The sequence below is a fragment of the Haemorhous mexicanus genome, chromosome 34, assembly GCF_027477595.1.
Source record: "Haemorhous mexicanus isolate bHaeMex1 chromosome 34, bHaeMex1.pri, whole genome shotgun sequence".
Lineage (NCBI taxonomy): Eukaryota > Metazoa > Chordata > Aves > Passeriformes > Fringillidae > Haemorhous > Haemorhous mexicanus.
In genome coordinates, this window is record NC_082374.1 from 1334592 (window position 1) to 1350844 (window position 16253).

At 51.1% G+C, this 16253-nt stretch overlaps 1 protein-coding gene across 1 annotated transcript in view; it reads right to left on the reverse strand.

The window, feature by feature from the left end:
• BRD4 (bromodomain containing 4) overlaps window positions 1-16253 on the reverse strand; it is a 117961-nt gene that overhangs the window by 70112 nt on the left and 31596 nt on the right. The window contains exons 4-6 of the mRNA XM_059872049.1: window positions 13124-13442; window positions 6501-6638; window positions 525-570 (exon numbers count right to left, since the gene is read on the reverse strand). Coding sequence (XP_059728032.1) covers window positions 525-570; window positions 6501-6638; window positions 13124-13442 — 503 coding nt within the window. The remainder of the gene's footprint in view (window positions 1-524; window positions 571-6500; window positions 6639-13123; window positions 13443-16253) is intronic.

The following is a 16253-nucleotide window of genomic DNA, read 5'->3' on the forward strand; positions in this document are numbered from 1 at the left end:
GGGGAAAAAAACCCAGGAATTAGGGGGAAAAAAATCAGGAAATAGGAAAAAAATCCCAGGAGTTAGGAGGAAAACATCAGGAATTAGGGGGGAAAAAAAATTAGGATTTAGGGGGGAAAAAAAAGAGGAATTAAGGGGAAAAAACCCCAGGAATTAGGAGGGAAAAATCAGGAATTAGGGGCAAAGCTTCTCCAGAGCTTCTGCCATCAGCACAATGTCATCCCCTGGCTGCAAAATGGGGAAAAACAGGAATTAGGGGGAAAAAAACAGGAATTAGGGGGAAAAAAACAGGAATTAGGTGAAAAAAACCCCTGGAATTAGGGGGAAAAAATCAGGAATTAGGGGGAAAAAACCCCAGGAATTAGGGGGAAAAAAATCAGGAAATAGGAAAAAAATCCCAGGAATTAGGAGGAAAACATCAGGAATTAGGGGGGAAAAAAAATTAGGATTTAGGGGGGAAAAAAAGAGGAATTAAGGGGAAAAAACCCCAGGAATTAGGAGGGAAAAAATCAGGAATTAGGGGCAAAGCTTCTCCAGAGCTTCTGCCATCAGCACTATGTCATCCCCTGGCTGCAAAATGGGGAAAAACAGGAATTAGAGGGAAAAAACCCTGGAATTAGGGGGGAAAAAAAGAGGAATTAGGGGAAAAAAATCAGAAATTAGGTGGGAAAAAATCATGAATTAGGGGGAAAAATACCCAAGGAATGAGGGGAAAAAAGATCAGGAATGAGGGGAAAAAATCAGGAATTAGGGGGAAAAAAAATCAGGAATTGGGGAAAAAACCCCAGGAATAAGGGGGGAAAAAATCAGGAATTAGGGGGAAAAAATCAGGATTAAGGGGAAATAACCCAAGGAAGGAGGAGAAAAAACCCCCAGGAATGAAGGGAAAAAATCAGGAATTAGGGGGAAAAAAATCAGGACATAGGAAAAGAAACCCCAAGAATTAGGGGGGAAAAAAATCAGGAATTAGGAAAAAAATCAGGAATTAGGGGGAAAAAGATCAGGAATTAGGAAAAAAAAATCAGGAATTAGGGGGAGAAAAAATCAGAAATTAGGGAAAAAACCCCAGGAATTAGGGGGAAAAAATCAGGAATTTGGGGAGAAAAAATCCCAGGAATTAGGGGGAAAAAAAGCAGGAATTAGGGGGGAAATATCAGGAATTAGGGGGAAAAAAATCAGGAATTCCCATTTTTCTGTCCAAAAATTCCCATTTTTCATCCAAAAATTTCCCTTTTTTTCCCCCCTAAACTTCCTATTTCTTCCTGCAAAAATTCCCATTTTTCCTCCAAAAAATTGCCAATTTTCCCCCAAAAAATTCCCATTTTTTTACCCCAAAATTCCCATTTCTCCAACAAAAAATTCTCATTTCCCCTCAAAATTTTTCAATTTTCCCCCTAAAATATCCCATTTTCTGCCCAAAAAATTCCCATTTCACCCCCCAAAATCCTCATTTTTTCCCCAAAATTCCCATTTATTCCCCCCCAAAAAATTCCCATTTTTCACCCCTGAAAATTCCCATTTTTCCCCCCAAAATCCTCATTTTTTCCCCAAAAATTCCCATCTTTATCCCGAAAATTCTCATTTCACCCCCAAAAATTCCCATTTTTTCCCCCCAATATCCTCAATTTTTCCCCAAAATTCCCATTTTTCCCCTCAAAAATTCCCATTTTCCCCCAAAAAATTCCCATATTTCCCCCCAAATTCCCATTTTCCCCCCCAAAAAATTCCCATATTTCCCACCAAAAATTCCCATTTCCCCCCAAAATTTTCCCATTTTTCTCCCAAAATATCCCATTTTTTGCCCAAAAAATTCCCATTTCACCCCCCAAAATCCTCAATTTTTCCCCAAAATTCCCATTTTTCCTCCCAAAATTCCCTTTTTGTCCCCAAAATGCTCAAATTTTCCCCAAAATTCCAATTTTTTCCCCCAAAATTCCCATTTTTTCCCCCAAAATTCCATTTTTCCCCCAAAATTCCCATTTTTCCCCCAAATTCCCTTTTTTTTCCCCAAAATTCCCATTTTTTCCCCGAAATTCCCATTTTTCCTCCCAAAATTCCCATTTTTCCCCCAAAAATGCTCAATTTTTCCCCAAAATTCCCATTTTTTGCTCCCAAAATTCCATTTTTTTCCCCCAAAATTCCCATTTCCCCCCCAAATTCCCATTCCCCCCCCAAATTCCCATTTCTCCCCACCAAAAATTCCCATTTCCCCCAGAAAAATTCCCATTTTTCCCTCGAAATTCCTATTTTTCACCCCCGAAAATTCACACTTCTCCCCCCAAAATCCTCTTTTTTTTTCCCCAAAATTCCCATTTTTCCTCCCAAAAAATTCCATACCCCCCAAAATTCCCATTTTTTCCCCCCAAAATTCCCATTTCACCCCCCAAAATCCTCAATTTTTCCCCAAAATTCCCATTTTTTCCCCCAAATCCTCATTTTTTACCCCAAAATTCCCATTATTCCTCCCAAAATTCCCATTTTTTCCCCAAAATGCTCAATTTTTCCCAAAATTCCCATTTTTTCCCCAAAATCCTCATTTTTTACACCAAAATTCCCATTTCTCTCCCCAAAATTCCCATTTTTCCTCCCAAAATTCCCTTTTTGTCCCCAAAATGCTCATTTTTTTCCCCAAAATTCCAATTTTTCCCCCAAAATTCCCATTTTTCCCCCAAAATTCCCATTTTTCCCCCAAATTCCCTTTTTTTTCCCCAAAATTCCATTTTTTCCCCGAAATTCCCATTTTTCCTCCCAAAATTCCCATTTTTCCCCCAAAATGCTCAATTTTTCCCCAAAATTCCCATTTTTTGCTCCCAAAATTCCCCATTTTTTTTCCCCCAAAATTCCCATTTCCCCCCCAAGATTCCCATTCCCCCCCCCAAATTCCCATTTCTCCCCACCAAAAATTCCCATTTCCCCAGAAAATTCCCATTTTTCCCTCGAAATTCCCATTTTTCACCCCCGAAAATTCACACTTCTCCCCCCAAAATCCTCTTTTTTTTTCCCCAAAATTCCCATTTTTCCTCCCAAAAAAATTCCCATACCCCCCAAAATTCCCATTTTTTCCCCCCAAAAATTCCCATTTCACCCCCCAAAATCCTCAATTTTTCCCCAAAATTCCCATTTTTCCTCCCAAAATTCCCTTTTTGTCCCCAAAATGCTCAAATTTTCCCCAAAATTCCAATTTTTTCCCCCAAAATTCATTTTTTCCCCCAAAATTCCCATTTTTCCCCCAAAATTCCCCATTTTTCCCCCAAATTCCCTTTTTTTCCCCAAAATTCCCATTTTTTCCCCGAAATTCCCATTTTTCCTCCCAAAATTCCCATTTTTCCCCAAAATGCTCAATTTTTCCCCAAAATTCCCATTTTTTGCTCCCAAAATTCCCATTTTTTTCCCCCAAAATTCCCATTTCCCCCCCAAATTCCCATTCCCCCCCCCAAATTCCCATTTCTCCCCACCAAAAATTCCCATTTCCCCCAGAAAATTCCCATTTTTCCCTCGAAATTCCTATTTTTCACCCCCGAAAATTCACACTTCTCCCCCCAAAATCCTCTTTTTTTTTCCCCAAAATTCCCATTTTTCCTCCCAAAAAATTCCCATACCCCCCAAAATTCCCATTTTTTCCCCCAAAATTCCCATTTCACCCCCCAAAATCCTCAATTTTTCCCCAAAATTCCCATTTTTCCCCCAAATCCTCATTTTTTACCCCAAAATTCCCATTATTCCTCCCAAAATTCCCATTTTTTCCCCAAAATGCTCAATTTTTCCCCAAAATTCCCATTTTTTCCCCAAAATCCTCATTTTTTACACCAAAATTCCCATTTCTCTCCCCAAAATTCCCATTTTTTCCTCCAAAATTCCCTTTTTGTCCCCAAAATGCTCATTTTTTCCCCAAAATTCCAATTTTTCCCCCAAAATTCCCATTTTTCCCCCAAAAATTCCCATTTTTCCCCCAAATTCCCTTTTTTTTTCCCCAAAATTCCCATTTTTTCCCCGAAATTCCCCATTTTTCCTCCCAAAATTCCCATTTTTCCCCCAAAATGCTCAATTTTTCCCCAAAATTCCCATTTTTTGCTCCCAAAATTCCCATTTTTTTCCCCCAAAATTCCCATTTCCCCCCAAATTCCCATTCCCCCCCCCAAATTCCCATTTCTCCCCACCAAAAATTCCCATTTCCCCCAGAAAATTCCCATTTTTCCCTCGAAATTCCCATTTTTCACCCCCGAAAATTCACACTTCTCCCCCAAAATCCTCTTTTTTTTTCCCCAAAATTCCCATTTTTCCTCCCAAAAAATTCCCATACCCCCCAAAATTCCCATATTTTCCCCCAAAATTCCCATTTCACCCCCCAAAATCCTCAATTTTTCCCCAAAATTCCCCATTTTTTCCCCCCAAATCCTCATTTTTTTCCCCAAAAATTCCCATTTTTCACCAGAAAATTCTCATTTCACCCCCAAAAATTCCCCTTTTTTCCCCCCAATATCCTCAATTTTCCCCCAAAATTCCCATTTTTCCCCTCAAAAATTCCCATTTTCCCCCAAAAAAATTCCCATATTTCCCCCCAAATTCCCATTTTCCCCCCAAAAAAGTCCCATATTTCCCACCAAAAATTCCCATTTCCCCCCAAAATTTTCCCATTTTTCTCCCTAAAATATCCCATTTTTGCCCCAAAAATTCCCATTTCACCCCCAAAAATCCTCAATTTTTCCCCAAAATTCCCATTTTTTTCCCCAAAATCCTCATTTTCCCCCAAAATCCTCATTTTTCCCCCAAAATTCCCATTTTTCCTCCCAAAATTCCCATTTTTTTCCCCCAAAATTCCCATTTCCCCCCCAAATTCCCATTCTCCCCCCAAATTCCCATTTCTCCCCACCAAAAATTCCCATTTCCCCCAGCAATTCCCATTTTTCCCCCCAAAATTCCCATTTTTCCCCAAAATTCCCCATTTTTCCTCCCAAAATTCCCATTTTTCCCCCCAAAATTCCCATTTCACCCCCCAAAATCCTCAATTTTTCCCCAAAATTCCCATTTTTTCCCCAAAATCCTCATTTTTTACCCTAAAATTCCCATTTCTCCCCCCAAATTCCCATTTTTCCTCCCAAAATTCCCATTTTTCCTCCCAAAATTCCCATTTTTCCCCCCAAAATTCCCATTTAACCCCCCCAAAATCCTCAATTTTTCCCCAAAATTCCCATTTTTTCCCCAAAATCCTCATTTTTACCCCGAAAATTCCCATTTCTCCCCCCAAAATTCCCATTTTTCCCCCCAAAATTCCCAATTTTTCTCCCAAAATTCCCATTTTTTCCCCAAAATGCTCAATTTTTCCCCAAAATTCCAATTTTTCCCCAAAATCCTCAATTTTTCCCCAAAATTCCCATTTTTTCCCCAAAATCCTCATTTTTTACCCCAAAATTCCCATTTCTCCCCCCAAAATTCCATTTTTCCTCCCAAAATCCTCAATTTTTCCCCAAAATTCCCATTTTTTCCCCAAAATTCCCATTTTTTCCCCAAAATTCCCATTTTTCCCCCCAAAATTCCCATTTTTCCTCCCAAAATTCCCATTTTTCCCCCCAAAATTCCCATTTCACCCCCCAAAATCCTCAATTTTTCCCCAAAATTCCCATTTTTTCCCCAAAATCCTCATTTTTTACCCTAAAATTCCCATTTCTCCCCCCAAAATTCCCATTTTCCCTCCCAAAATTCCCATTTTTCTCCCAAAATTCCCATTTTTCCCCCCAAAATTCCCATTTAACCCCCCAAAATCCTCAATTTTTCCCCAAAATTCCCATTTTTTCCCCAAAATCCTCATTTTTTTACCCCAAAATTCTCATTTCTCCTCCCAAAATTCCCATTTCTCCCCCCAAAATCCTCAATTTTTCCCCAAAATTCCCATTTTTTCCCCAAAATCTTCATTTTTTACCCCAAAATTCCCATTTTTTCCCCAAAATCCTCATTTTTTTACCCCAAAATTCCCATTTCTCCCCCCAAAATTCCCATTTTTCTCCCAAAATTCCCATTTTTTCCCCAAAATGCTCAATTTTTCCCCAAAATTCCCATTTTTTTCCCAAAATCCTCATTTTTTTACCCCAAAATTCTCAATTCTCCCCCCAAAATTCCCATTTCACCCCCCAAAATCCTCAATTTTTCCCCAAAATTCCCATTTTTTCCCCAAAATCCTCATTTTTTACCCCAAAATTCCCCATTTCTCCCCCAAAATTCCCATTTTTCCTCCCAAAATCCTCAATTTTTCCCCAAAATTCCCATTTTTTCCCCCAAATCCTCATTTTTTTCCCCCAAAATTCCCATTTCTCCCCCCAAAATTCCCATTTTTCCTCCCAAATTCCCTTTTTTTCCCCCAAAATTCCCATTTTTTCCCCAAAATGCTCAATTTTCCCCCAAAATTCCCATTTTTTTGCTCCCAAAATTCCCATTTTTTTCCCCAAAATTCCCATTTTTCCCCCCCAAATTCCCATTTTCCCGCCCGGTTCCGGAAGGTTCCGCACCTTGTTGTAGATGTAGCAGTTGGTGAACATGGTGTTGAAGTCCTGGATGCACTCCTGAGCGTTCCAGTAGTAATTGTTCTCCAGGCGCTTCTTGATCGTGCCCATGTCCATCGGCGTCTTGATGATCTTATAATAGTCCTGAAAAAAATTGGGAGTGGGAAAGGTTTCAAAATAATTTCGTATTTTTAGAGGAATTTACTGATTTAGAAGAATTTACTGATTTTAGAAGAATTTACTGATTTTAGAAGAATTTACTGATTTTAGAAGAATCCTGGGGGAAAAAATGGGGATTTAGAGATTTAATACAAAAAGGAAAAGTTGGGGAATTTCAAGCCAAAGGTGACGGAATTGATCAAGTTTGACTTTGGGCATCAACGCAACCCTTGGGTGATGATCTCAACCATTGGGTGGATGATCTCAACCCTTGGGGCATCAACTCAACCATTGGAGCATCAACTCAACCCTTGGGTCATCAACTCAAACCCAGGGTCATCAACGCAACCATTGGGTCATGATCTCAACCACTGGGGCATCAACTCAACCATTGGGGCAATCAACTCAACCATTGGGGCATCAACTCAACCATTCGGTGATGATCTCAACCACAGGGTCATCAACTCAACCATTGGAGCATCAACTCAACCACTGGGGCATCAACTCAACCACTGAGGCATCAACTCAACCCTTGGGGCATCAACTCCACCATTGGGGCATCAACTCAAGCTCTGGGGCATCAACTCAACCATTGGGCATCAACTCAACCATTGGGGCATCAACTCCACCATTGGGTCATCAACTCCACCATTGGGGCATCAACTCAACCAGTGGGTCATCAACTCAACCTCTGGGGGCATCAACTCCACCACTGGGGCATCAACTCAACCACTGGGGCATCAACTCAACCATTGGGGCATCAACTCAACCATTGGGGCACCAACTCAACCATTGGGTCATCAACTCAACCACTGGGCATCAACTCAACCACTGGGGCATCAACTCAACCCTTGGGGCATCAACTCAACCCCTGGGGCATCAACTCAACCTCTGGGCATCAACTCAACCATTGGGGCATCAACTCAACCATTGGGTCATCAACGCAACCATTGGGGCATCAACTCAACCATTGGGCATCAACTCAACCCTTGGGGCATCAACTCAACCACTGGGGCATCAACTCCACCATTGGGTCATCAACTCAACCATTGGAGCATCAACTCAACCCTTGGGGCATCAACTCAACCATTGGGGCATCAACTCCACCACTGGGGCATCAACTCAACCATTGGGGCATCAACTCAACCATGGGGTCATCAACTCAACCATTGGGGCATCAACTCAACCCTTGGGGCATCAACTCAACCATTGGGCATCAACTCAACACTGGGCATCAACTCAACCATTGGGTCATCAACTCCACCCATTGGGGCATCAACTCAACCATTGGGTGATGATCTCAACCCTTGGGGCATCAACTCAACCATTGGGGCATCAACTCAACCACTGGGGCATCAACTCAACCTCTGGGGCATCAACTCAACCATTGGGGCATCAACTCAACCATTGGGGCATCAACTCAACCACTGGGGCATGATGTCAACCAGTGGGTCATCAACTCAACCACAGGACCATCAACTCCACCATTGGGGCATCAACTCAACCATTGGGGCACCAACTCAACCATTGGGTCATCAACTCAACCACTGGGGCATCAACTCAACCATTGGGGCATCAACTCAACCATTGGGGCATCAACTCCACCATTGGGGCATCAACTCCACCATTGGGGCATCAACTCCACCATTGGGGCATCAACTCCACCATTGGGGCATCAACTCCACCATTGGGGCATCAACTCAACCATTGGGGCATCAACTCAACTACTGGGGCATCAACTCAACCATTGGGGCATCAACTCAACCATTGGGGCATCAACTCAACCATTGGGCCATCAACTCAACCATTGGGCCATCAACTCAACCACTGGGTCACCAACTCAACCACTGGGTCACCAACTCAACCCCGGGGTCCAACCAAATCTCACTTTGGATCACGGAAACCCAACAGTGGCCCAAGTCTAACCCTCGAATCACCAACTCCAACCACAGCATCAAGTCCAACTTTGGATCACCAAGTCCAACTTTGGATCATCCAATCCTGTTCTGGATCAAGTCCAACTCTGGATCATCAAATCCAAGCACTGGTTCAAGTCCAACCCTTGGATCATCTCATCCAACCACCAGTTCAACCCCAACCACCAGCTCAACCCAACCACCAGCTCAACCCCAACCACCAGCTCAACCCCAACATTCCCCAGTTCCTGGAGAACCCCAACATTCCCAACCCCAGGAGACCCCCCCAGCATCCCCAGTTCCTGGAGAACCCCAACCTTCCCCAGCTCCTGCAGACCCCCAACATCCCCAGTTCCTGGAGAACCCCAACATTCCGAACCCCTGGAGAACCCCAACATTCCCCAATCCTTGGAGACCCCCAACATCCCCCAGTTCCTGGAGAAGCCCAACATTCCCTCAGTTCCTCCAACCTTCCCCAACCCCTGGAGAACCTCAACATTCCCCAGTTCCTCCAGTTCCTCCAACCTTCCCCAGTTCCTGGAGACCCCCAACATTCCTCAGTTCCGCCAACATTCCCAACCCCTGGAGAACCTTAACATTCCCCAGTTTCTCCAACCTTCCCCAGCTCCTGGAGACCCCCAACATTCCCCAGCTTCTCCAACCTTCCCCAGTTCCTGGAGAACCCCAACATTCCCAACCCCTGGAGATCCCCAACCTTCCCCAGCTCCTGGAGACCCCCAACACCCCCAGCTCCTGGAGACCCCCAACACCCCCAGCTCCTGGAGACCCCCAACATTCCCAACTCCTGGAGACCCCCAACATTCCCAACTCCTGGAGACCCCCAACCTTCCCCAACCCCTGGAGACCCCCAACATCCCCAGTTCCTGGAGAAGCCCAACATCCCCCAGCTCCTGGAGACCCCCAACATCCCCAGTTCCTGGAGAAGCCCAACCTTTGTCAGTTCCTCCAACCTTCCCCAGTTCCTGCAGACCCCCAACATTCCCAGCCCCTGGAGACCCCCAACATCCCCCAGCTCCTGGAGAACCTCAACATTCCCCAGCTTCTCCAACATCCCCCAGTTCCTGGAGACCCCCAACATCCCCCAGTTCCTGCAGACCCCCAACACCCCCAGCTCCTGGAGACCCCCAACACCCCCAGCTCCTGGAGACCCCCACCACCCGCAGCTCCTGGAGACCCCCACCACCCGCAGCTCCTGCAGACCCCCAACACCCCCAGCTCCTGGAGACCCCCAACACCCCCAGCTCCTGCAGACCCCCAACACCCGCAGCTCCTGGAGACCCCCAACACCCCCAGCTCCTGGAGACCCCCAACATTCCCAACTCCTGGAGACCCCCAACCTTCCCCAACCCCTGGAGACCCCAACATCCCCAACCCCTGGAGAAGCCCAACATCCCCCAGCTCCTGCAGACCCCCAACATCCCCCAGCTCCTGGAGACCCCCAACATCCCCAGTTCCTGGAGAAGCCCAACCTTTGTCAGTTCCTCCAACCTTCCCCAGTTCCTGCAGACCCCCAACATCCCCAGCCCCTGGAGACCCCCAACATCCCCAGCTCCTGGAGAGCCTCAACATTCCCCAGCTTCTCCAACAACCCCAGCTCCTGGAGAACCCCAACACCCTCAGCCCCTGGAGACCTCCAACACCCCCAGCTCCTGGAGACCCCCAACATCCCCAGCCCCTGGAGACCCCCAACATCCCCAACCCCTGGAGACCCCCAACACCCCCAGCTCCTGCAGACCCCCAACATCCCCCAGCTCCTGGAGACCCCCAACACCCCCAGCCCCTGGAGACCCCCAACATCCCCCAGCTCCTGGAGACCCCCAACATGCCCCAGCTCCTGGAGACCCTCAACATGCCCCAGCTCCTGGAGACCCCCAACACCCCCAGCTCCTGGAGACCCCCAACATTCCCCAGCTCCTGCAGACCCCCAACACCCCCAACCCCTGGAGACCCCCAACCTTCCCCAGTTCCTGCAGACCCCCAACACCCCCAGCTCCTGGAGACCCCCAACCTTCCCCAGTTCCTGCAGACCCCCAACACCCCCAACCCCTGGAGACCCCCAACCTTCCCCAGTTCCTGCAGACCCCCAACACCCCCAGCTCCTGGAGACCCCCAACCTTCCCCAGTTCCTGCAGACCCCCAACATGCCCCCAGCTCCTGGAGACCCCCAACCTTCCCCAGTTCCTGGAGAACCCAAACATGCCCCAACCCCCTGGAGACCCCCAACATTCCCCAGCCCCTGGAGACACCCAACACCCCCAGCCCCTGGAGACCCCCAACATTCCCCAGCCCCTGGAGACCCCCAACACCCCCAGCTCCTGGAGACCCCCAACATCCCCCAGCTCCTGCAGACCCCCAACATCCCCCAGCTCCTGGAGACCCCCAACATCCCCAGTTCCTGGAGAAGCCCAACCTTTGTCAGTTCCTCCAACCTTCCCCAGTTCCTGCAGACCCCCAACATCCCCAGCCCCTGGAGACCCCCAACATCCCCAGCTCCTGGAGAGCCTCAACATTCCCCAGCTTCTCCAACAACCCCAGCTCCTGGAGAACCCCAACACCCTCAGCCCCTGGAGACCTCCAACACCCCCAGCTCCTGGAGACCCCCAACATCCCCAGCCCCTGGAGACCCCCAACATCCCCAACCCCTGGAGACCCCCAACACCCCCAGCTCCTGCAGACCCCCAACATGCCCCAGCTCCTGGAGACCCCCAACCTTCCCCAGTTCCTGCAGACCCCCAACATGCCCCAGCTCCTGGAGACCCCCAACCTTCCCCAGTTCCTGGAGAACCCAAACATGCCCCAACCCCTGGAGACCCCCAACATTCCCCAGCCCCTGGAGACACCCAACACCCCCCAGCCCCTGGAGACCCCCAACATTCCCCAGCCCCTGGAGACCCCCAACACCCCCAGCTCCTGGAGACCCCCAACATCCCCCAGCTCCTGCAGACCCCCAACATCCCCCAGCTCCTGGAGACCCCCAACATCCCCAGTTCCTGGAGAAGCCCAACCTTTGTCAGTTCCTCCAACCTTCCCCAGTTCCTGCAGACCCCCAACATCCCCAGCCCCTGGAGACCCCCAACATCCCCAGCTCCTGGAGAGCCTCAACATTCCCCAGCTTCTCCAACAACCCCAGCTCCTGGAGAACCCCAACACCCTCAGCCCCTGGAGACCTCCAACACCCCCAGCTCCTGGAGACCCCCAACATCCCCAGCCCCTGGAGACCCCCAACATCCCCAACCCCTGGAGACCCCCAACACCCCCAGCTCCTGCAGACCCCCAACATCCCCCAGCTCCTGGAGACCCCCAACACCCCCAGCCCCTGGAGACCCCCAACATCCCCCAGCTCCTGGAGACCCCCAACATGCCCCAGCTCCTGGAGACCCTCAACATGCCCCAGCTCCTGGAGACCCCCAACACCCCCAGCTCCTGGAGACCCCCAACATTCCCCAGCTCCTGCAGACCCCCAACACCCCCAACCCCTGGAGACCCCCAACCTTCCCCAGTTCCTGCAGACCCCCAACACCCCCAGCTCCTGGAGACCCCCAACCTTCCCCAGTTCCTGCAGACCCCCAACACCCCCAACCCCTGGAGACCCCCAACCTTCCCCAGTTCCTGCAGACCCCCAACACCCCCAGCTCCTGGAGACCCCCAACCTTCCCCAGTTCCTGCAGACCCCCAACATGCCCCAGCTCCTGGAGACCCCCAACCTTCCCCAGTTCCTGGAGAACCCAAACATGCCCCAACCCCTGGAGACCCCCAACATTCCCCAGCCCCTGGAGACACCCAACACCCCCAGCCCCTGGAGACCCCCAACATTCCCCAGCCCCTGGAGACCCCCAACACCCCCAGCTCCTGGAGACCCCCAACACCCGCAGCTCCTGCAGACCCCCAACACCCCCAGCTCCTGGAGACCCCCACCACCCCCAGCTCCTGGAGACCCCCAACACCCCCAGCTCCTGGAGACCCCCAACATCCCCAACCCCTGGAGACCCCCAACACCCCCAGCTCCTGGAGACCCCCAACACCCCCAGCTCCTGCAGACCCCCAACACCCCCAGCTCCTGGAGACCCCCAACACCCCCAGCTCCTGCAGACCCGCAACATCCCCCAGCTCCTGCAGACCCCCAACACCCCCAGCTCCTGGAGACCCCCAACACCCCCAGCTCCTGGAGAACTCCAACACCCTCAGCTCCTGCAGACCCCCACCACCCCCAGCTCCTGCAGACCCCCAACACCCCCAGCTCCTGGAGACCCCCAACATTCCCCAGCCCTTGGAGACCCCCACCACCCCCAGCTCCTGCAGACCCCCAACACCCCCAGCTCCTGGAGACCCCCAACACCCCCAGCTCCTGCAGACCCCAAACATTTCCCAGTTCCTGCAGATCCCCAACATCCCCAACCCCTGGAGACCCCCAACATCCCCCAGCTCCTGGAGACCCCCACCACCCCCAGCTCCTGCAGACCTCCAACACCCCCAGCTCCTGCAGACCCCCACCACCCGCAGCTCCTGCAGACCCCGGCCCCGGTGGGAGCTCACCGGGAGGTTGAGCTTGACGGCGTCCACGGGCTGCTGGAAGGGCCAGGCGAACTGGTGCTTCCAGAGGGTCTTGAGGACCACCTTGAGCAGGTACTGCAGCTGGTTGGTTTGGCGCTTGGGTTTGTTGGGGTTGGACGTCTCCGGCGGCGGCGGATTGACCCCGACGCCGCCCCCGGGCTGGGCCTGGCCCGGCGCCGGCGCCGCCGACGGCTGCGTGGAGTCCAGCGCGTCCGGCAGCACCGGGAGGTTCCGCAGGCGCGTGCCGGGGCCGCTCTCGGCCGCCATGGCGTTGATGCCGTTGCATTCCTCACCGGAGACCCTGCCGTGGACAAGAGGGCTGGAGCGGGGAGCTTGGGACAACCTGAGGTGCCACCAAGGGGTTGGAGCAGCCTGAGGTGGCACCAAGGGGGTTGGGACCACCTTGAGGTGGCATCAAGGGGGTTAGGACCACCCTGAGGTGGCACCAAGGGGGTTGGGACCACCCTGAGGTGGCACCAAGGGGTTGGAGCACCTTGAGGTGGCATCAAGGGGGTTGGACCAGCCTGAGGTGGCACCAAGAGGTTGGAGCACCTTGAGGTGGCACCAAGGGCGTTGGACCAGCCTGAGGTGGCACCAAGGGGTTGGAGCACCTTGAGGTGGCATCAAGGGGTTGGAGCACCTTGAGGTGGCATCAAGGGGTTGGAGCACCTTGAGGTGGCATCAAGGGGGTTGGAGCACCTTGAGGTGGATTTGGGGGTTGGGACCACCCTGAGGTGGCACCAAGGGGGTTGGGACCACCTTGAGGTGGCATCAAGGGGGTTGGACCAGCCTGAGGTGGCACCAAGGGGTTGGAGCACCTTGAGGTGGCACCAAGGGGGTTGGGACCACCTTGAGGTGGCATCAAGGGGGTTGGAGCACCCTGAGGTGGCACCAAGAGGTTGGAGCACCTTGAGGTGGCACCAAGGGGGTTGGGACCACCCTGAGGTGGCACCAAGGGGGTTGGGACCAGCCTGAGGTGGCACCGAGGGGGTTGGGACCACCTTGAGGCAGCATCAAGGGGGTTGGGATCACCCTGAGGTGGCATTAAGGGGTTGGAGCACCCTGAGGTGGCACCAAGGGGGTTGGGACCACCTTGAGGTGGCACCAAGGGGGTTGGGATCACCTTGAGGTGGCATCAAGGGGGTTGGGATCACCTTGAGGTGGCATCAAGGGGGTTGGGACCACCTTGAGGTGGCATCAAGGGGGTTGGAGCACCCTGAGGTGGCACCAAGGGGGTTGGAGCACCCTGAGGTGGCACCGAGGGGGTTGGGACCACCTTGAGGTGGCACCAAGGGGTTGGACCAGCCTGAGGTGGCACCAAGGGGTTGGAGCACCTTGAGGTGGCACCAAGGGGGTTGGGACCATCTTGAGGTGGCATCAAGGGGGTTGGGACCAGCCTGAGGTGGCACCAAGTGGGTTGGAGCACCTTGAGGTGGCACCAAGAGGTTGGAGCACCTTGAGGTGGCATCAAGGTGGTTGGGACCAGCCTGAGGTGGCACCAAGGGGTTGGAGCACCCTGAGATGGCACCAAGGGGGTTGGGACCAGCCTGAGGTGGCACCGAGGGGGTTGGAGCACCTTGAGGTGGCACCAAGGGGGTTGGGACCACCTTGAGGTGGCACCAAGAGGTTGGAGCACCTTGAGGTGGCACCAAGGGGGTTGGAGCACCTTGAGGTGGCACCAAGAGGTTGGAGCACCTTGAGGTGGCATCAAGGGGTTGGAGCACCTTGAGGTGGCATCAAGGGGGTTGGAGCACCTTGAGGTGGATTTGGGGGTTGGGACCACCCTGAGGTGGCACCAAGGGGGTTGGGACCACCTTGAGGTGGCATCAAGGGGGTTTGACCAGCCTGAGGTGGATTTGGGGGTTGGGACCAGCCTGAGGTGGCACCAAGGGGTTGGGACCAGCCTGAGGTGGCACCAAGGGGGTTGGGACCAGCCTGAGGTGGCACCAAGGGGTTGGAGCACCCTGAGGTGGCACCAAGGGGGTTGGGACCAGCCTGAGGTGGCACCAAGGGGGTTGGAGCACCTTGAGGTGGCACCAAGGGGGTTGGAGCACCTTGAGGTGGCACCAAGGAGGTTGGGACCACCCTGAGGGACCTGAGGTGGATTTTGGGGGGAACGTTTTGGGAAGAATTTTGAGGAAGGGGGAGAAATTCTGGGAAAAAGTGACAGAAATTCCAGGAAAAGGGGGCAGAAAATTGGGGGAAAAGGGGCAGAAATTGGGGAAAAGGGCAGAAAAAGGGGCAGAAATTTGGGGGGAAAAGGGGCAGAAAAAGGGGCAGAAATTCAGGAAAAAGGACTGAAAATTGGGGAAAAGGGGCAGAAAATTCAGGGAAAAGGGGCAGAAAATTGGGGGGAAAGGAGGCAGAAATTTGGGAAAAAAGGGACAGAAAATTGTGGAAAAGGGGCAGAAAAGTGAGGAAAAAATGGCAGAAATGGGGGAAAAAGGGGGAGAAATTTGGGGAAAAGGGGCAGAAATTCAGGAAAAAGGGCTGAAAATTGGGGAAAAAAGGGGCAGAAATTTGTGGAAAAGGGGCAGAAATTCAGGAAAAGGGGGCAGAAATTTAGGGGGGAAAGGGGGAAGAAATTCAGGGAAAAGGGGCAGAAATTTGGAAAAAAGGGGCAGAAATTCAGGGAAAGGGGCAGAAAATCGGGAAAAAAGGGGCAGAAATTCAGGGAAAGGGGCAGAAAATCGGGAAAAAAGGGGCAGAAATTCAGGAAAAAGAGCAGAAATTTGGGGAAAAAAGGGGCAGAAAATTGTGGAAAAGGGGCAGAAATTCAGGAAAAGGGGGCAGAAATTCAGGGAAAAGGGCCAGAAATTCAGGGAAAAGGGGCCGAAAATTGGGGAAAAGGGGCAGAAAATTGGGAAAAAAGGCAGAAAATTGGGAAAAAGGGGCAGAAATTTGGGGAAAAGGGGCAGAAAATCGGGAAAAAAGGGGCAGAAATTGGGGAAAAGGGTCAGAAAATCGGGAAAAAAGGGGCAGAAAATTGGGGGAAAAGGGGCAGAAATTTAGGGGAAAAAGGGAAGAAGTTTGGGTGAAAAGGGGCAGAAAATTCAGGGAAAAGGGGCAGAAAATTGGGAAAAAAGGGGCAGAAATTCAGGAAAAAAAGGCA